Here is a 21,939-nt window from a genome sequence, read left to right as displayed (position 1 = left end):
GTAGAATTATGTTCTCAAGCTGCTGGGAAACAGATTATTAGCTCATCTGGAAGACACTGCATTTTCCAATTATGACAGACAATCATAAGATGAGTTTAAAGAGCCGAGCGTTCGTTTCTGTCGTTGCATTTTTATTTGCTATCGTTTGTTTTTCCCAGTATTTTTCTCTCACGTGCCTAAAGAGCCTTGGCCGATCTTGCTTGTTGCACACGAAGTTCACCACGCAACTATTGATCCCCTCGCGCTGACAGGGGAGCTTTTGAGGTGTTGGATCAAGTGTGAAGGTCACTGGAGTAATGCTCTCTGTCTTGCAGGAGGTGAAATCTGGCAGGGCTGCTTATAGCTGATGGCAGCCGGCTGTAAACTGACAATTATCTCTAATGATTGTGTTTATATTCGTGTCAGTTATTAGCAGGAATTAACCACTGGTGCTGCAGATCAGGGATCGGTGCTCATTATTCAGTGTATAAATACCAAGCGAGCTCAGATAATAGAAGTTGTGTCATTACGGTTGTCTCTGGTGGGGTAATTCCAAACTGGATGCATCCGTCGCTGGGACTTTCTTTTTTTTTGCAGCTTACATCGAGAACCGTGTAAAACTTAAATAATTGGAGCTAGCGGGGCAAAAATAATGCCATGATGTATTGCCCTATTCTCTGAAGACATAGGATTTTTATCCCATCCCCCCCCCCAAAGTTCCTGCTGCCATGGCAACCTAAAAATATAGGTCTGCTGGCTTAAAAGGAGGCGAGCGTAAGGAGAATTAATAAAATGGGTTTTATTGTATCTGGCACACAATTCATCTGGGTATTAAGGAGATTCTGGGCTCGTTTGGAGAAGGGGGGATGAAACGATGCCTGCAAAACACGAGTGAGATTTTATAGCACACTGTGGTAGTCTGGTTAATTATGTGCTGGTGACATGTTTACTGGGCCTTATCTCTCTGTTTGCTGGGCTTTTTTTTTTTTCTTTTTACCCAGCCAGTCGCCTCCTGCAATCCCTCATGCCATGCAGGGTAGTTAAATGAGGACAAGGGGGCCCTTCCAAACATTTGTAATCACTACAGCAGCTAATTACTTATCCCTCACTTTGCCTTGCATGTGACATTAAGAGTGTGTGTGTGTGTGTGTGTGTGTGTGTGTGTGTGTGTGTGTGTGTGTGTGTGTGTGAGAGCAGGTGCACTGCACTTAAGACACCTGGAGACGTCCTTTCAGCGTCAGGCTGTGCTGGTTCTCTCGCTTTAAAGCGAATCTCGAACCCTTTTTAAAAAGCCTTGCTATAATTTTAGGCTCAAGCTGATAATGAGATCTATTCTGTGCGCTTTCAAAGAAGGATATTTCTGCAGTCATTGTGTCTGTGTTTGTGTTTACGCGTCACGCTGCGTGTGCCCGTCTCGAGCTTTTGTCTGCGAGAGAGCGCGCGCTCCGCTCTCTGCATGATAATCTTGTGAACAGATTTCTGCCGATTAGCGTGTTATTTAAACCAGCTTTGAAGGTATAGCCTTCGGGGTCCAACAACTCCTATGGCATCAAAGAAATTCCCTAAAGCCCGTCGTAAGCTCTTTTACACAACCGCACAGGGGAAAAGAAAGACAGCAAGGGGGAGAGGGAGAGAGGGAGGGAGACGGAAAAATGCTTCCTTTATTCAGAAGGCAGCCTCTTGGAATCCAGGGGAACAGTAAGCTATCTGGGGTATTGTCTTAGCTAAGTTGAATAGGAATGTATCACAACCCCCTGGCCTTTACAAAAGCGCAGGAGAATGCTAATAGCAGAGACATGTAAGTCAAAGAAATCCGTACCAAGCTGGCAACCGCCATCTTTTTGTCTTTGAGCCAAGCATCACTGGTTAGGTGTCTGACTGCCGGCTGAGGCTCAGCAGGTAGAGCGGGTTGGCTACTAATTAGAAGGTCAGTGGATTGATCATTGACTCCTCCAGTCCGCACGCTGGAGTACCCTTGGGCAAGATACCGAACCTCAAGTTGCCCTTGAAGCATCCATCAGAGTGTGAGAGTGTTTGTGTGTGTGTGAAGGTAAGAAAGCACTTCGAAGTCGATAAAAGTATGAATGCATGTATGAATGGGTGAATGGGACTTGTAGTGGAAGGCAATTTGAGTGCTGAAGTGAGTAGAAAGGCGCTGGATGAAAGTGTCTGTAGTACAACTTTAAAAAGTCCTATTTGAGCACCAATCCATTTACCATTGCACGCTCATGTGGTAGCACTTTGTCAATCAAAGTAGACACAGCCTAAAAGTGTCTCTTTTTTTCTATCCATTTTCAGTTTAAATGGGACTACAATTTACAAAATAAACATTATACTTTAATGAAAAAAACAAAAAAGACCCTCAACGAAAAAGAAATGTTTCCTAAGATTATATTTTTCACACACTTCTGTGCATTTGGACATACTTTTTGAAACCAGAGTAGCCACCCCCTGCTGGCCGTTAGAAAGAATTCACCTCACTGGCCATCTTTTATCCACAGTTTGTGCTTTACATGAGAGGTCAGAGGTCGAGGCAATCTTGTGAATGCCATAACTTAAAAATGTGGTCACTTGGGATTTTCAAATTGAATCCTGGTGACCTTGACCTCAAGGTCAGAGGTCAACTTTTCTGAAAAACACCTAGGATTTTGACCTTTATACCACAGGTGCATCTACAAGGATGCTGAGGGGTGGCTCTGGTGAGTGCCAGTTTTTTTTATAAGGATTAAGAAGAAGACGTAGGGTCTTACAGCTTTTCATTTGCTGTTTTCCTGCGGTTTCGGTTTTTACTGTAAGCTGGTCACTGCTTGTTGGACTGTCCCATTGTTTTTCCATCTCATGGAAGTCTGTAGGTGTCTAGATTACAATATAACCTATTAATACCATTTCCGTTACTGTTTCTTCAGCTTATACCAGATTTTACACATTTGCAGTGACATTTCTTTACAAGAGCTGCACAATTGTGGCTAAAACTGTAATCTCTTACATAAACGTCAGCATTGTTTACGTACACCCACAGCCTCTATTAATCCACACCGCACATTTAGAAATGTGCATTTGTGTAACTTCTTTTCTGTATTTCTACCGAGCTGTGAATCAGCAGACTCATCTCAGCGCTCTGGGAGTTAATTTGACATTTAGGAATGCCTAGACTTCACACAGGTCACCTGTACTTAAGAGAGGAGCACACTAGACTGCTTTATTAAATTGAATTGTATCATGCCGTAATAACTTTGATGGAACGAGATTTTTATTTGAGCCAGGCTCCTATCAGCAGCTCATTTTCCTCTGCTGCGTGACACCAGAGTCTTTGAACCATAAATTAGGAGCTCGGTGCTCGCTTCAGACACAACAGCTGTTGAACTGCTGCAGAAGCGAGCTTGTCTTGTCCCGTCGGTCTTTATTTTCTCCTTGCATCGTTCACTCTCTGTGCTCTTCAAGAGAAAAAGATTCCTCAGAATGAAGGTGTCTTTTTTTTTTAATAAAGCAAAGACAGCCTTTGTTGTTACAGTTTAGGGGAAAAACAACATTGCCATGTGTAAACTGTACACAGTCGCAACAGATAACTTCTTCTGTCAATGCTGAGTGAATCAAGTGAGGATGTGTTGTATTTAGAGCTCTTTGGCGATGCAGTGATTAATAAAACCAGCTGCTACACGATGAATGCTTTTTGGAATCAATATAGCAATTGGAGGTTTCTTTGCAGTTTGCTAGCATCTGCTCCAGCTGTTAGCTGTAAGATTTTCTGACTACAGTTTAAATATTCCATCAGTCGTAATCAATAAAAAATTTCTTACCCAGGCTTGTGTTGTTGCTTGGTGTAGGTACAGTGATATACAAAGCATAATTACTCTACCGCTCTAAAATGCTGGCTTTTGAAAAACTGCTTTTCTTCATGTACCTATGAAGCATAAAAACTGATGAGAGAAGTTGTAAACGACCAGTAATGAATGGATTTGGATGACTTATGATTTTTAATCTAATATCTGTTACCATCACGAATGGGACATGTTATTACCTAATGCGAGCTTATCATGTGAAAAGTTTGATTGATCATCAGAGGAAACTTTGTTATGTTAGCATAGTTTGAAACTTTGGTGCTGATTAAAGAAGCAATAGATCTTTCTAGTTGAGTTGCCGGAGCATCAGCTAATAATAGCGTCAAAATGCAGCTCTAAAAAATGACTTTCTTTTGGAAAAATGCTGAAAAAGTGATGATTTCCTGCAGCGTTGTCTGCTACTCCCTCCACTATCCAGTGCAATCTGGCTTCCCTAAATATAAATCGGAGTAGCTTGTTGACGAGGCCAGATGTTTTTTCACCAGTTAAAGATGCTGATCAGTTTGTCCTATCCGGTGTTTAGGTGATGACGTATGAACCCTGTTTCCGGGTCGAAACTACTCTGCGTTTATTAATGCTGTTGTCTTTTTAGCGTGTTTTATTGCTTTGTATCTTGTTCTATTAAATCTCAACAAGCCCCTACAAAGTCAGTGATCACTGTTGGCCTCTCTCATTTTTTATTGTCACTGTTCATTTTAAACTCAGTTTTTAAAGCCTTACGATAACTACAGCCCAGCCCATGCAGCTGTATGTTAATGACTAAGCTTTTATTGTGGATGGATTATCTCAGTTGTTCTCCTGACTGAAGTTCAGTGCGTTTACAGGATTCTGTCATGTAATTGCATCTGTCCCAAACTATCAGGAACCCTCACATTAAAAAGTTAGCGTTCATCCTCCAGCTTCACTGTCTTTATGTTATGCTAACCATAGCTGTTTAGCTAGCCACCACATAGCACATCATTATATAAAGCTAATCCAACTTCAGTAACCCTACAAATGTCGCTGCTGTTTACTTTTCTGTCTTCAATTATGTTGGAAGTGATAGCAGAGCTGTACGTTTTAATTTTTTCAGAAATCTCTCGGTCAGAACATGCTATATCATGTTTAGGTGGGAACTAGCGAGCTAACGTCCGGCTAACTTCTCACTCTGTTAAAGTTAATAAACTCTGTTTTCATGGATGCCTGGATTTTAAACGTAATTGTTACACCTGGTAGAGCAGCCACATCGAACATTTTATTACAGATGAAATAATTTAGCCAGTGACTGTCTGTGATGCTGCAGTGTATGTTTTACTTTGGGACCTGAAGCAGAGGTTGAGGTTGGACCCGGAAAATGGCTAATGACGTCAGACTTAAAGACGGTTATCCATGAAGGGAGTTGCAAACCCTGGTGTTTATCTTTTTCTGGGGCCAGTGCTTCAAACTCAAGCCAAGTTTATTGCTTCTTTAACCATCTTTGCTCATGTCATCAATTAAAATGATAAAATTGCATTAGATAATACAACATGTCATTAAAATAAAGCAGTGATTGTTTGACTGTGTACATATTTTATGAAGACTTTTCAAAGTGTTCCCAAACTTTTGGGTACTGCTCTGCATGCTTATTTACGGGCTTGGAAAAACAAAAATTTGATACAATGATTCAGTCGGTTGCTTGTTGTTGTTCTTCCCAGGAGCCATTTTGTAAACCAGTCATGGAAGTCATAGAAAAGTCAAAAGTCAAAGTCAGCTTGGTTTGAATTGGGGAAAGGAACATCCAGCTCTGTGTCAAGGCTATAACTCTGAGATTTTTTATTAATGTTGTAAAAGAAGTGAGTCAGACTCAGCCAGTCTGCAAAATACTTTCCATGTACTCGATACTCTAGCTAAATTCTTAGTTGAGAGACAGGACCCCAGTGTCCAAAGCGGTTGCTGTAGCCCTCTATTGATTGCTTAATGTTGTTTGCTTGCTTGGGTTTGTTCTATTTTGTGCAGAGCTGGAGGTAGCGAGAATGAGCACAGATGGGAATTTGCCTGATCTGAAGTTCCCACAATCCGGAGGACAAGGCAACTCTATCCACCTCTCAGCGAACACACTGAAGCAGCACGGAAGAAACGGTAAGAAGTTCGACCTTTTGAATTTGCTTTTATTGCTCCCGTATTGTGGGTTTGAAGTGCAATCTTGGCTCATGCGCGCCTTCACTCTGTGTTTTATTATTCATGGTTATGATAAATTTAAGAGAAAAGTTTCAACTTTGCTACAATAGAAATATTGTTATGTTACTTGGCTTACGAGAGCTGCTGTAATTAATCAAAAATTCTTTTGCTGTTTGTTGTCTTTTCTTTTTTGCTTCTTCCACTTGTGTCATTGCATGGGCCTCCATTGGTTTTGGAGGAATTTTATCACAGATGCTGGTGAATAACTTTCGCTTTGCTTCCCCAGTCCTTTGTTGGTCTGCATATAAAGCGCTTAGATCTTTCTGCAGCCTCTGAATAAGACCCTGGCTGTTGAATTAGTTACATTCAAGCTCTGCCACTAAACTGTAAATGAGGCAGTTAGACTCTATACATAGATATCTTTGGGAGCAGTGTCGCCCCATTTTTTAGACTTTTATTATCAGCTCATGCAAATCAGAATCGACTCTAGCTGCGTCCCCGTGTCTGTGCTGGATGACTAAGTCCATGTCCAGCCGTGCCCAGGCGGATCATTATAGCAGGGTGGCGAATATTTCCCCGATATGCAGTTCCACAGCACCCAAATTGTTTTCTTTTCATCAGAGTGAGTGATCTCAGACACGGCGGGAGGGAACTTTGAATGCACAAAAGTGAGACAGCAGGAGGCAATGGGGAGAGGAAAAAGGAGGAAATGATTAACAAGAAAAATGGTTGCCTTTGTCAGTGCCAATAGGAGTCCTGTTTTTTTTATTTAAGTCTGATGATTTCTGAATGATTTCTGCTTTTCTGCCTCGTGTGCAGCCATATTTGTAGCCCTGTCTGTTGTCTGTACTATGTGCTGCTCTGACTTCAGATTTAAGAAGCTTTGTTTAGTGAGTGGGTCCATTCGTTATCACTTTTAGCATTTTTCTAATTTGAGTGTGCTGTGTGAGCGGTATAAATAACATGACAGATTATCATGTGCATTGTTTTCACATTATGTAAGTAGTACTGCACCCTAGGTTTGTGGACACAATCCAAAAAAACATTGAGTATAAACCATTTTAAACTATAGTTCAGATACCTCGGCTCTCTGGTGCAAGAAAAGAAAGTGGCATCAACGGCGGAAGTACACTCAAGAATCGTTCAGGCGGCAGCGGCGGCTTTCGCCTCCCTCCGATGGTGCATCTGGAAGAAGACAAACGTCACCCTCATCACTAAATCCGCCTGTACTGCACACTGGTATTGCCCATTCTTCTCTATGGATCCGAGACCTGGGTTATAATCAAGCACGACCTCAACAAGCTCGAGGTCTTCCAAATGTGCTGTTTGCATCAGATTCTCAGTGTCGCTCGGTGACCGTCTCAGCCACAGCGTGGTATGTAGTCAGTGTCACCAGCAGCCCTCGATGGAAGAGCTGATCTAGAAGTGACGACTTCATCTGCCGCATGAGTGACCATCGCCTGCCATATCGCATTCTGCTGTAGCAGCACCCCACTGGAGAATCAAGAGTCATGCGCCCAATAAGAGTTGGATCAAGCAAATTGAAGATGATCTTAAACAACGACGTCTCATCCTCGATCAAGCAAAGGTCAAGGCCAGATATCACAAGGCCTGGAAGTGCATCGTTGACCAAGATGGAAACCCTACGGCACCCACTGCGACGTATTGGCTTCGGGCGACCTGTCCTCCTGACCGCCAGCTAGGGAAAAAAGAAGAAAGAAAGAAAGAAACTATAGTTCAATGTCTTTTCACGGGACATCCTTAAAGGGGACGGGACATGATTTAAAGCCACTGGTTGAGGAAGTTTTAGCCAATAGTCAAAGCACTCAATCATCACTGAAAGCGAGCAGGAAACTGTTTACTGTATGAAAACATGTTTAGCTTGGAAGACTGGCCAGTGACTCTCCTATCAGTGCCCAGCCTTACTGTGTGTGTGTGTGTGTGTGTGTGTGTGTGTGTGTGTGTGTGTGTGTGTGTGTGTGTGTGTGTGTGTGAAAGATCTATTTTAAAATGAAGTGATACCCCATCCAGTGCGTTCTTTAATCAGTGCGAGACTGTTCATAACTGTCCTCTTGCAGGTGAAATCCGAATAGCGTTCGTCCTGTACAAGCACATCGGGGTCTATCTTTCAACTGAGAACGCCAGCATGAAGCTGGGCAGCGAAGCCCTGGCCACCAACTACTCTGTGATCGTCAACTCGCCGGTCATCACAGCCGCCATCAACAAGGACTCTAACAAAGTCTACCTCTCTGACCCGGTCATTTTCACCATTAGACATCTGCAGGTAATTCTGTGCGTCCGCATGTTTGTGTATCTGAGAGATGGGTTTCACTTTGATGTCAGTGCCTCTGATTTTTTTCATTCACGTACAAAAAATGCGCTCACACATTCACTTTCTTGATAGCACCTGTCATCACGATTTCCTCTATCACCGAAGCGCAACAAAACGTACAAATCCCATCACAAACCCGGGAAAATTAAGCGAATGTGAACAAGTTTTATTCAAGGAAAGGTGTGGAAAATTAAATTGTGGAAAACAACGTTGCTCACAGGGTGATGGCAAGAACACCTTGTTGTTTATTAGTTTGAACAGCAACCTGATCTCCTGAATAAATATCAGTCATATTCGGCCTCGATGGAGGCTGCTTAGTCATTGACTCTATTATCTTCTCCACACTCTGCTACCCTCAAAATATCCCTGTTTTGTCTGCAAACAGAGCCTTCAGCTATTACCGGAGATGTTGAGCAACCATAGCAGAATTGCGGCGGGTCTCGTGTGTGGGAGGGACCTGGAAGAAAGCTACAACAGCAGAAAAAAAAGGAAAAGGACCCAGAGCGCAGAGGGAGGGAGGGAATAAGAGAAAGGGACGATAGCTTATGGAAGTCAAAAATTAAGTGGTGGGGAAATGTCAGGGGGGAAATGTCAGCGCAGTTATTGCTCTGACTCACCTGCCTTAAGTGTAATTTGTAATTTGGACTGTAGATTCACTAATTTTACTGTTGCTCTAATGTTAGGGTACTGGCGCTTTTTATACCCTTTTCTAGCTCAGATCAAGTCATTTCAATAAAAAGTGCCCTTTTGGAAAAGCTTCTCCTGCTTGTAGTCCTGCAGTGTGCCAAGAGAGCCGCCTCGTCTTTTCCTCACGTAAATGTGCCTTCGCCAAAATAAAAAGATTTATTTTTAAAGCAAATCTCGTCCTCATGAGGGGCTGTACAGTTAATCGCATGATAGTCGTGATTATAATCTCGTCTTCCTCCGTTAATTAAATTTGATTGGTTGCATTATTATATATAGTATTGACTGTTGCATCAAATCGAGAGCTCCCTGTTCTTGTAAACCAAACAGAGGTGCTGCTGAATGAGCTCTTCGTTTAACGGGTCTCTATTTGCTTATTATATTCTGGTGTGATAAAACTGTAAAGACTGTGATATGTGAGTACTACTCTGCTCATTTACAACTCCATATGTTTGTTCTTGGATTGCTTTTGCTCTGGGTGGGATATATTAGTGAGCAAGTGAACATTTTGTCCTCAGTGTTGATCTGTTAGCAGCAGAAGAAATGGCCAACTGTAAACATTTGAGGGAGTTTGACAAGGACCAAACTGTGATGGCCGGCGCCAGTCTGCAGTGGTGATTATCTATCAAAAAGGGTTCCAAGGAAGTGTAGGGGGCTGCATAGCTGTAGACGAGTCAGGGTGCCCGTGCTGACCTCTGTTCACCACCAAAACCATCAACAATGGTCACGTGAGCATAAGAACTGGATGCAGTGGAAGGACGTGTCCTGCTATGTTGAATCGTGTGTGTTGCTTACCTGGGGAACACCTGACACCAGGATGCATTATGCAATGTGATGCTTCAAACCTCGGGTCGTGCCGTTAATGCAGATGTTACTTTGACACCACCTACAGAAGCACTGTTGTGGATCATGTGCACCCTTTCATAAAAACTGTATTCCCTGATAGTGGCCAGAAAGCAGAAATGGTTCAGGTATAATTTGAGGAGCACAACAACGAGTTTGAGGTGTTGATTTTGCCTCCAAATTCTGCAGATCTCGGTCCAATCGAGCATCTTTGGGATGTGCTGGACGAAGGAGTCGGATCCACAGATGTTCCACTTCACACCTTGCAGGATTTGTTGTTAACATCTTTGTGCCAAATACCACAGCAAAGCTTCAGGGGTCTCATGGAGTCCATGTCTCGACTGGTCAGGGCTGTTCTGGGAGTAAAATGGGAACCAGCACAGCATTAGGTATTGGTGTATTTATATGGGCCTTAGTACAGCTACAGTCCATCCACTGTGTGAAACAACTTGAGGTACATAGCAGCTTCATGTAAACCGAATCCAGCCACTGTATAGTGTAGGCATTACATTACTTCTATATTAGGCTTCCATACTAAATCCAAGGTACTTGTCTTATAGCTCTTCTAAGTTGAATGTAGCTCAACTTTGCCCTTGAAAATTAACATCTAAACCTTGCGGTTTTGGATGACTGGTCTTCTGAGATGATGATGTGTCCTCTAGTTATGGTTTCGCTTCCTTGCCTCGCCACTTAATGGGACCAATTAAAGCCATTAATGGGACAGAGGGTCATCCTACCTCCTCTCCGTGTAATATTTAACGCAGGGTTTGGGTGTGTGAAGGGTAAACTCAATCAGCGGCAAATTTACATTCGCAGAGGATAAACGTTATTAGACTAATCACCCTGCAGCGTGTGAAACTATGAAAAGCTGCAGCATCGCCCAGCATCTCCAGCAAGAACGCAGACGCGTTTAACCTTGGAAGCTGAGGGTCGCTGTGGAAAGGATATCGTGCGTCTCTGTGTGCACGCTCGCTCTTTGTTTTCGTAGCTGCAAAAGAATTGGGCTCAAGAGGAAGAGGCTGTTGATGTGTCTATTTATCAGCAGCTGCGTTCTGTTGTGCTTGTCTGTTACTCAGCCTCGGTGTTGTGGGTGACTTTTATGAAATGGCGAGCAAGATGGCAGGGAGGCGTACCCGTCATTAGGACCGGAGCACGGCACAGACAGCAGTGGTGCCCATTAAGCTGTGGGGCAGCTCACTGTCACGCAGTGAAAGTTAAAGAGAAAGGTCAAAAAAGCACAATGGATGACAGGCAAGGGGGCCGCTTGATGCTTTATGACAGCAAAAACACCTGCTATTCACTTTACAATGATATGGATTGCATTGGGGAGAAATTGGACCCTTTGTTTTTTTGAGGATGTTTGCTCTGAAAATAAAAGTAAAGCAGAAATAAGCCAAGCAAATGTGCGATTAACTTCAAATCCCTTTGCTGTCTTTCCCCCTCCGAACAGCAATCTGAGGAGAACTTCAACCCCAACTGTTCGTTCTGGAGCTACAGCAAGCGAACCATGACTGGTTACTGGTCGACGCAGGACTGCCGCTTGCTAGGCACCAACAGGACACACACCACATGCTCCTGTACACATCTGACCAACTTTGCTGTCCTCATGGCTCACGTGGATGTAAAGGTGAGCCTGTTTTTTTTAACTTGTTTAATCCTCAGAAACACATTGATCCGTCGTGGTTTACACAAGCGACTCCTTCCGACGTGGTTTGCTGGCGATAAAAAGCTGGTTCACGTCGTATAAAGTTGATATCTACGTTGGAGTTTATTATATGTTTTATACTTGCTTTGCTTTTCAATTTAGCGGGTAATCGACTGCCAGCTGTTTTCTGACCTTCACAAGGCTTTTGTCTGCTAACATTTAAAGTACCCGCATTCATACGCTTTTAAACAATGACCCTGTGTCAGTGCGTATTGATTGCAGCCATCTTAAATCTCCATTTGTGTGAAGTAACCCAATATGTGATGGCTCCACTGTGTTGTGTTGTTTTGGGTTTTGTGAGCAGCGGCTTTCAGAAATGCATTTTATGCTTTGCCTTCATAAATAATGATTTGTTTTTGGCCTTCAAGCCTTTGTTGAAGCTCTGTGAATGGGCCTTGGTCGATGTAGTGCTAAAAGACGTGTGTTTTCACCTGTCCTTGTACGGTCTCTCTCTTAAAAAACCTCACATGAGAGCTTCTCTCCACTTCAAAATTCCACTTTCGATTGTATTCCCGGAGGCAGTTAGCCTAGCGTAAAGACTGGAGGCTGCTATCCTGGCGTTGGACAAACTTAGAGGGGTTAATGGAAGCTGTACAAAAAAGTATAAAAGAATAGTGGAGTTGAGATTTTGGGTGACGTTAATACTGTGCATGTTGGAGCTGGCAAATAAAAAAACGTCTTTTTCCGTGTCCAGCCACGAAGGAAGCCATGTTTTAGTTCTGATGTTGACAGACAGCTTAATTATTTCTGTCACAGGAAGTTTAGGAGCTGACTGCTGACAGAGCAGAGTAGTTTTTGGTATCTGTTATGGCATCTGTCTCTTCAGAGTGTCTCTTATAATTCAGCGGCAGAAAAGAAATATACACTCTGTCTGCACCATTCCAGCTGGCCCCTGTCCATATAACCACTAGACCTTCCTTCACCTTCCCGTCTTTCCGAGTCTGATTCTATCTCGCTTTTTTATCGTAGTGACAGAGCATACATCTATGTTTTAAAAAACTAAACCATTATGCACATAATTTAAAAAGAAATGTTAAAAAAAATGTTAAATCTTAAATGTAGAGGAATGTGGCATAACCTGAATTATTGAACATAGCTGACCAATACCACAGAATTAAAGTTATTAAGACTAATAAAAACATTTCTCTTGATATGTCAGTCATTCAGGTCTTGGTAGTCCTAAGTGTTTGAGCTGAAAGCAACTGGGCTTCTTTTATTGGTTCATGAAGACATTTGTACCCCTGTGAGGAATCTTGGAGTTATTTTTGTCAAGGACATGTCCCTTAGTGCGCATATTAAACAAATATGTAAGACTTCCTTAATTCATGTTTGCAATATCACTAAAATTAGAAACGTGATGCTGAAAAACTAGCTTGTGCATTTATTACTTTTAGACTTGACTGTTGCAGTTCATTATTATCAAATCGCTCTACAAACTCCCTGAAAAGACTTCAGTTGATCCAAAATGCTGCAGAGCATATTCCTCCCATATTATATTCTGTTCACTGGCTCCTTCCCCTCACATACAACATCTTGAATAATCAGGCTCCATCTTATCTTAAAGACTTCATAGTATCATATTATCCCAACAGAGCACTTTCCTCTCAGACTGCTGGCTTACTTGTGGTTCCTAGAGTATTTAAAAGTAGATGTAAAAGAAGGCAGAGGCTTCAGCTTCTGTGGAAACAGCTCCCAGTTTGGATTCGGTAGACAGACACCATCTCTACTTCTATGATTAGGCTTAAAACTTTCCAGTTTGATAAAGCTCATAGTTAGTGTTGGATCAGGTCACCCCGAACCACCCCTTGGTTATCGCCCCACACCCAACTGGTCACAGCAGATGGCCGCCCGTCCCTGAGCCTGGTTTTGCCAGAGGTTTCTTCCTGTTTTTCATCCCTACTGTTGTCAAGCGCTTGCTTATAGGTGTCGTTGTTGGGGTTTTCTCTGTATTATTGTCGGGTCTTTACCTTAATATAAAGCGCACTACGATTAGGGATGGGAATTTCACGATTCCGATTCCATTTTCGATTCTGTTGAACGATTCGATTCTTTATCGATTCTTGTTTTTAAAAAAGGAGAACACACAGGCCGATTAGCTTAGAATTTTGTTTTATATCTTCTCTTTGAACAAGATAGAAATTTAGGAGTAACATGGCCTTACAAACCCAACAGTGAGATCTTAAGAGATACACAGCCTACGGCTCTTCAATGGGGTGTCACAGGGTCCCCAGGAAAAAAATTGTAAATGTAAAATAATAACATAAATATTCTTCAGTAGCAATAATTACAATTACAGAAGAATATCCAGTAATGTCCCTGCCTACAATTAAACACATCTGCTGTGGCAAATGGGTGTAAACCACAAACTTAGTCACTGCTCGGTGACATTCGTCTATCCCGGCCTGAAAGGAGACGCTACCGGTAGACTGCAGCGAGAGCTGCCAGCATCTGAGCCAGACTCTGTCTCTCTCATCATGGTCACCTAAATGCACACTAATGGCAGGTTTTGTAATAAGGCAGATCGCGCTAACATAATATGCACTGTTAGTTTACCTGCCGCATTAACGGAAGAGGACGTGCAAACGTTACCGCTGCTGCTGGGTTGAGATTCACGAGTCTGGAACGGAATTAAAAACACGACATTCATTTAAGGTCATCGCGTGTTCTGTGAGCAAATGCTTTTGCATATTCGTAGTGTTTCCTCCCTGAAATGAAAAAGTATAACCAAACTTTTGAGCGTTTGTGCCACTTAGGCGCCATGTTTCCTGCCAGGTAAATGACGCTCCGCAACGTGGTGACGTCATTCGAGGCGACTGAAATCGATCGTTTGCAAAAATGGCAAACAATTCCAATTAATTGAAACAGTGGGAACAGGTTCTCAACAAGAACTGGTTTTCGATTCCCATCCCTAACTACGATGACTGTTGGTGCCATATAAATAAAATTGATTTTATATTTGCTTCACAACCAAGAGGCTTCTTTAGTTCTAAAAGCCATTGTGGTGTCCCAGGTTTTGAACCTCTGGTGGGTGTGGGCCATTATGGTCACAGAAGCAAATGATAAAATTGACTTTATGAACTAGAAGAAGGGAAGGATGTTGTACCTTCAAACATTCTCAAGAAAAATATATTTTATGTGATTTATTAAATAAGAATAGCGATAAAGTTAATACTCTTCTGTCAACAAATTGTAGTATGCCAATCCCCCTGGCATCTGCAACTTCTTGTAGAGGTTTTCAACAGTTCTGACAACAGCTCGCTAAAAAAGTTTGACCACTTTTCCGAGCACAATTCCTTCAGATACAAGATGCCTGAGGGTTATGTTGCATGTACAGCCGGTTTCAAATCTCACCACAGGCTTTAAATAAAAAATTTTTTTACTGAGCAGGCCATTTCCTTAGCCCTCTCTTTCTTCCTTTTTTGCAACTATTCCTCAGTGAATGTGCTTGTGTTCTTAGGATCATTATGTGTTTCCGCTTTCAGGTTCAGCTTCAACTTTTGAATTTATTTTCAAGGACTCTTCATTATACTTCAGAATTCTTAGCGTTCGTCACCCGGGGGAGGCGTCCGTGTCAATGCCTCTCTGAAGACACGCCCGCATATCAAGAAGTCAAAGGCTATTCACTAGAAACGCTTCCTGTGCTCAGAGAAATGTTACGTTTAAAAATCTGTGTTTGCTGATGTGTGTTTCACAGAGAGATTCGCAGCAAAGGCAGAGAAAGACCAGTGATTATAATGTTTAATGCAGATAATATCTCTTCTGGAATATTTTGGGGGCCTCTTTATTTTCTCTTTGTCTCTTTGTGCTCAAAGGAAAGGTTGTTTTCTTTTTCCCGTCCACTCCAACAAGATGTAAGGGGCCATTTGTACATCTTTTTCACAATCTAGTACCAATTTCATGCATTTTCAAGGTTCTCCTCCCAAATAGCGGTTTTGGCATCTGAGGAGCACCGCAAAATTGCTGTGCCAAAAGTTGGAACTGCTAAATGGATATGGTAGACACTACTGCAACAACTTCTCCAAAAATTGGCAGGTGCAGCGTCCACCACGATTCTTATTCCCACTAAAATGACACCAACCTCTGCAAAGTATTGCTACGTAACATTTGATTCTCAATCCTATCAAAGTGATGGCTGCTTCTCAGACTGCACAAAAGTAGAATTGGCTCTCCGCCTGCACCACTCTTTCACTCTTTTTTCTTTTTGAGGCTTTGGGAATGTATTGGCAGGTTTCCTGCTGCTGTAGATGAAACAGGAAGCAGGAAACTGACATGTCATTATATTTGACACAAGCTACAGGTTGAGTCATCTTGTATTTTTCTGATACATCATTGTTTTTTTGCACGTGATCTTCACCAACCCTCTTTAAAAGATTAACCTATATTTTAATTAGGTAGCTTTTTGGAGAGAGCATAACTAAAAAAAAAAAAAAACTGCAAGCTGGAGGTGGTGGCTTTCCACACATCCAAATACTTTTTAAAATTAAAATAGTAGTCCATTAAATACGAGTTTCCTGTGCAGCAAATTTGAACCCACAAATAAAACAAACGCCGACTAAAGAAACGGGCAGAAACATTAAGAAGTAAAGCCTTTCATACACTGGAAGTGTAAAATCGTGATACAGCTTCAACTCCTGGATCAAACCATGAAATTTTCCCTGCTGCTGCTTTCTTGAGAGAATTCGATGAACCCAGAATCTCAGTTTCTTCCTTTTCTTGTGGAGAAATGTCTCGACCAGCTCGCCGTGGCTTGATGTCGACTTTTTTCACAGTGTTTTTTTTGTTGTTGTTGTTGTTGTTTTTTTGTTAGGACAAATTTTTGGCAAAAATACAACATGTTCAGTTTGTATATATGTTACATGACAAGTTTGGATACAAAGTTTAGATATTAGAACACAGAGCAGCAATTCCTATTGAGACAGCACATCCCGAGCAGCGCAGGCACCCAGGAAGAGGATCTCACAGCAGGCCTCAAGCTGATGGAAAGCAGGCACACCTAAAATCCAGGAAGTACACCGGCTGGCACAACCAGGGCGCTGGCTCGTACACCCAATGGCATCTGCACCATATTGGTGGAGAATAGTCGTCAGTGATTGTTTTTGAAGGAGAAGGGTTCACACTGCACGTTGGAGTATCATGTAATACCATCATGTCCTATCTTTTGGCTCTCACGTGTCATAAAATGCTGTCTTTGTTTGGTGTTCTGCTTCTAAGGGTGATTTTTTAATAAGAGAAAGTGGCTAAGTCACCATGTTTTGTTTTGTTTTTCCTTCTCACTACACACATAACCCACACAGTCTTGTATGGTGTGGTTTACTTCTAGCTAGAGAGAGCCACTGTTTGTCACTCAGCAGCATGACTTTTGGACCCACTAAGCTCCCTGCAGGGTGAGTCTGGAATAGTGAGGGAGCCACGAAGAATGGGAGCCTTCACGCAATGAAAGCAAAGCAGCAGAAAAAAAGAGAAGAAAGGGATGCAGTAAAAGGAGCTCTTTCAGTCAAGGCAATCACTAACATTTTGGAAAGCTTGGCTTGCTTGTGGCACTGCGTTCAGCCGCGGAAAGTGGACAGTAGTTACACCCCGGCTTTGAGTGATAGTGTTTTTTTCCACCCTGCCCTATTCTTTATCTTTTCTACTTGTACGTTATAAAAGGCGGCTTGTTCCAAGGTGGCTCTGAATTGAAGCCACGGAGGCTTTTTATTTGACAAACTGTCACCGTGCTGGATCTGAATGGAGGGGGGGAAAAAAATAGGCAGTGTGTGCACGCGCGACTGGATGTGTGCAAGAAAGAGGCAGAGAAAGAAATTTCATAAACTGAAGAGACTATCTGTTTTTGTATCCATGGCAACAGGACATACCACTGCTCATCTTTGCATTGTTATTACTCATTACCCTCAGAGCCACAGATTGTTTTTGCCTTGTTTATTTCTCAGTAGCATCGCCAAAGCAAAAGGAGGGAAAAAAGAGAGGGAGATCGGCAAGTTGTAATTACAATTTTTCCTTTTGAGGACGGAGACTCACTGCAGTATCGCCATCATCATTAACACCCCCCCTCCATGCATGCACACTAGCCAGAAATAATGAGCCTTACATCCACAGACCTACACGTTGGGCCTTAATAAACTGTCATCGGTATCGGCGTTACATTTATAACCCCAAGTTATGATTGCATTCAAAATCTGCACGCGTCAAATTAGAAGAGGCGAAATGTTTCTGCTTGCCCGTCTGACATTATGAATGCTGTCATTTTTTGTCCTTGACAGCGGTTTGAAGTTGCTGCATGCTTTCGGATGTGCCCAGCAGAATTTCAATGTGGGCTTTCTTTGTTTTGTTTTTATGTTTTTTCCCGTAAAACTCAAATCTGGTTAAAAAAAAATTAACACGCTGACTTCATTTTATTTTAATGTAGGGCTATTCCTCAAGTGATACATTGTTTCAAAATAGCAATCATAATACAATTTGTATGTAATTTTACCCGACACGTGATACAGTCTTTGGTGTCACTCCTTTTAGGCCAAGCATTTGTTACAAAAGCGATACATGTGCACTCTTTTACTTTTCGGTGTAAGAGTGACACATTGTAATCACGCTCAACTTGACCATGATGAGATGTTCCCAAAAGGGGCCCAATAATGCTTATTTCCATAGTCCACTGTAAGCGATTTGTTCACTGGGTATCACTTTGTAGATGACCACCCAATGCTACCACACACACTAAGGCTCCAGTTGACCCCTTAATATATTTACCAGCCTGCCCTATGTCAGTCAGCAGTATCACTTTCATTGTCAGTTGTTTTATTTTCGCTCATTTCTCCAGCCTTTATTTGGCCCGTCGTAGCAGAATGTCAGTCACATGGTCTCTGGTTGTTGCTAGTTGCTCCGTGTGTAGACGCCGGTCTCCCCGGGCGTCTGTCTGGAATGAAAAAAGCGTGTGTGTTTAAGAAATAAAAGAAAAATGTGGGGCAGAAAAACATTGGAGGACAAATCGAATGTGCACAAATGTGTGTCGCCCTGCTAAGTAACACGGACGCCGTCCGACCGGGCCGCCCTTGCGCCGCAGTGAGTAAATTTCAGAGTAAATTACGTCTGCCCACTTTAGAGACCCTTACATGGAGTCCCATCAAGCCGGCTTGTTGTTGTAAGGCTAGGCGCAGAGGCACTGTAGATCACATCATTTGCCACCCTGCCTGGGCAGACCCCCCCCTCCACCTGCAGTAAAAGGAACTTTTCAGCAGAGACTTTGTGTTTGGCGACGTCTCAGTCATCATCCACCTCCCAGAACAAAGAAATCATCCCGCAGTAAATCCATCACCCAGGTGTAGATACATTCCCTGCTCCTACTCTCTGTTTCTATAGCTTTGTCTCTTTTTCTCTCTTCTTCTTCCTTTGCTGTTTCTTTCTCTCTGACCGGGCCCCTCTTCAATTGAAGGTGAGATTGTGATGGATAGAGGCTGCAGTCGCTGCACAGCCAGCTAGCCCGGGAGACCTCGGGGTCCTCTCGCAATGCACCATGGCCGGTACCACCCACTGCATCGACGGCTCTGTCGCACGTCGGGCTGAAAACAAGACTAATGTGTCACGCACCGCACACCGCAGAGGATGCAAGCGCAAACATCGGCATCTGTTGACACCTTCTGCATAAGCGTCCTTCTAAAGTATAAGGAAATCAGCCTTAGCTTCACACGTCTCCTCTGTCTTGTCAGTAAGAGCATCCACTGTTGTTACAGGCTACAAGGGGAATGGGAAAACACAGATGAGCTCCCCTTTAAGAGACAATTACATGATAATAACTGATAATTTTATGAAGTTGCGCACAAATGAAGCTTGTAGTCAGTCATCTGCTGCCAGTCAATTCTTCACATCACTTCTTCCTTGCCACACTGTCAAACTCAGTGCTGTCATTATTGCTTTAGTCCAATCACCTTCTTGTCCACCTTCTTTGAGCCAATCAGCTTCCACTTTGCTTACTTTAAATCTCAATGCTCTTCCATCATTCTCCCTTTCATATTTTCTTCCTGCAACCCACCTCCTCTCAATCTCCATTTAACCAATGTCACTCATCCAAACTTCCATCTCCATCTTCACCACCACCAGCGTCTAGACCAATCTAAGTGCCCTAATTCCAGTCACCGTTGGGTTTCTGTTCTGCCACGATGGGTCATCGGACTCTAATCGCCAAATAGATTAATTAATTTCTCTGTCTTAATAAATCATGTTCAGTTCTTCCAAATGAGCTCTCCTCAATGAACTAAATTAAGGCCTCCTTGATTTAAGGAGTTAACACGCAGCGTATATGTCAGAAATGGGAGAAACGGGTAGCTGCGACTAAGATTATCACAAGGGCATCGAGCGCTGTCAGTGCTGTATGCGCTACCACTTAAGTTTGCTAATTTGGGTCTATCTGGCCACAGAGCTGATTCCTTTGACTGATTCTGCAATCCGAGCAGAGAAACGCCGTTGGCCACATAAACAAATTAAAAGCGTTCTCACAGACGGCGTCTGCGTGTGAGAGATTACGTGTCGCTTGTATCTTTTCAGAACGATTGCAGAAAAGCTTTTGGAGGAATTGACGCAAATGAGTTTACTTTGATGAGACTTCGCAAGGATAACTCTAACCTTGAGATGCAACCCTCACTGAGCCTCAAGACATTCACCGCAATTAATAAATTCATTCTACTCAACTTCATAAAGAAGACAGGGTTTAGCTGCTTCTCATAGCAGCGCTGAGCTTGGACACCCCGTTAAAATTTCAAATGAATCATCTGACCGCCATAGTACTTGTTAGCACTGGCGGCTCCAGTTGGTTTTCGGTTACATGTTGCTTTGTTGTTGTATAAACCAATCTAGTAGGTCAGTTGGTCTCACTATTGAAGAATCAACATATGATTGCTAAGCGATGACGTATCAACCTGCTTCTGACTCCAAGCTCCTGCTGCGTTCATCAAGGCTGTTAGCTCTTTAATGTGTTGTAATGCTCTGTATCTTATTTTAGTTAGTATAAACAAGCCCCTGAAAACTGACTTTTTATTAGCCCTGTCCATGTGCTACACATCTTTAAGCTCAGTTTTTAAAACCTTATGACGTAACTGCAACCAATGGGCTCAAAGTTTACCAGACACCAAATATTTAAATGCTTAAGAAAAGAGTCACTCTGAGGCTAATTAAGATTTCAATCGTGCAGCAGCAGATTAATGACTAACCTTGTGCTCTGGATGGATCGTCTCAGGCGTTCTGGATGGAGACTATCTGAGACTGTCTGGATGGATCGTCTCAGAAGTTCCTGATGGCCAGAGACAAATGCAGTCATATGGCAGGAAAAACCCTAAACGTCGACCAAACTTCAGTCTACAGAACACCCGAGACCGGCGGTGTCGAACTCCAGGCAGGTTTTAGATACGTCCTCGATCCAACACAGCTGATTTAAATAGCTAAACTGCCCCCTCAACATGTCTTGAAGTTCTCCGGAGGCCTGGTAATGAACTAATCATTTGATTCAGGTGTGTTGACCCAGGGTGAGATCTAAAACCTGCAGGACACCGGCCCCCGAGACCTGGAGTTTGACACCCCTGGTCTCAGGTGGTCTCTCGACTGAAGTTTGGTCCGTGTTCAGTGTTTTTCCTGCCATATGACTGCATTTGTCTCCGTCAATCAGGAACAATCACATTAACTTCTGCTTAAGGGTAAATTTAACGCTCATCCCCCATACTCTCTATGCTAATATGTAACCATCTGCTTGCTAGTGGTAAATGCCAGAGGTGTGGACTCGAGTCACATGACTTGGACTCAAGTCAGACTCGAGTCATTAATTTTATGACTTTAGACTTGACTTGAAAAAATGTTGTAAGACTTGTGACTTGACTTGGACTTTTACACCAATGACTTGGGACTTGAATTGGACTTGAACCGGTTTACTTGAAAAGACTTGATATTTTACCCCAAATATAAAATTTAACATGCATATTATATAGAGATTGAAAATGTGACGTCATTCACGGGTAGAACCGCAAAGGATTCTGGGAACTCGTGGCAAGCGGTACTAGCGCACGCAGGCTTTCAATTGAAATCAGTCACACAGCGATAAAAAGAAACACAAAAATGTCAAGAAGCTGTTGTATTATTAACTGCAATAGCCGGTCGCATGACAGCCACGGGAAGCCGACGGGTAAAGAGATCGGTTGTTATCGGATTACGTCGTTGAAGAGAAATTGTTCGAGCCATGTTTCCAAAGTAACAAAGACGCGACGGATGGTCTGGATTGCAGCCATTCAAAGATCAAATATAACGTCCCAGAACACTCCAGCTCACAGGTTAGTCTGCTCCAAGCATTTACACGAAGGTCAGTCTGCTGTTGTAGTTAACATAATTGGTGATATAGGTTACAAGCAAGTCTGGCGCTGAACAGAAATGGTCGCGCTATGCTCCTT

General features: G+C 42.7%; 1 protein-coding gene across 6 annotated transcripts in view; it reads left to right on the top strand.

Annotated features, from left to right (window-relative positions):
* LOC146675131 (adhesion G protein-coupled receptor L3) overlaps window positions 1-21,939 on the top strand; it is a 279,742-nt gene that overhangs the window by 212,028 nt on the left and 45,775 nt on the right. For all 6 annotated transcript variants that reach the window (XM_085400200.1, XM_085400203.1, XM_085400201.1 and 3 more), the window contains 3 exons: window positions 5,793-5,915; window positions 8,033-8,238; window positions 11,264-11,440. In XM_085400200.1, coding sequence (XP_085256326.1) covers window positions 5,793-5,915; window positions 8,033-8,238; window positions 11,264-11,440 — 506 coding nt within the window. The remainder of the gene's footprint in view (window positions 1-5,792; window positions 5,916-8,032; window positions 8,239-11,263; window positions 11,441-21,939) is intronic.

The sequence above is a fragment of the Rhamphochromis longiceps genome, linkage group LG3, assembly GCF_057381845.1.
Source record: "Rhamphochromis longiceps isolate RC_006_pf linkage group LG3, R_longiceps_female_GT1.1, whole genome shotgun sequence".
Classification (NCBI taxonomy): domain Eukaryota; kingdom Metazoa; phylum Chordata; class Actinopteri; order Cichliformes; family Cichlidae; genus Rhamphochromis; species Rhamphochromis longiceps.
This window is presented reverse-complemented; position numbering and strand designations above follow the sequence as displayed.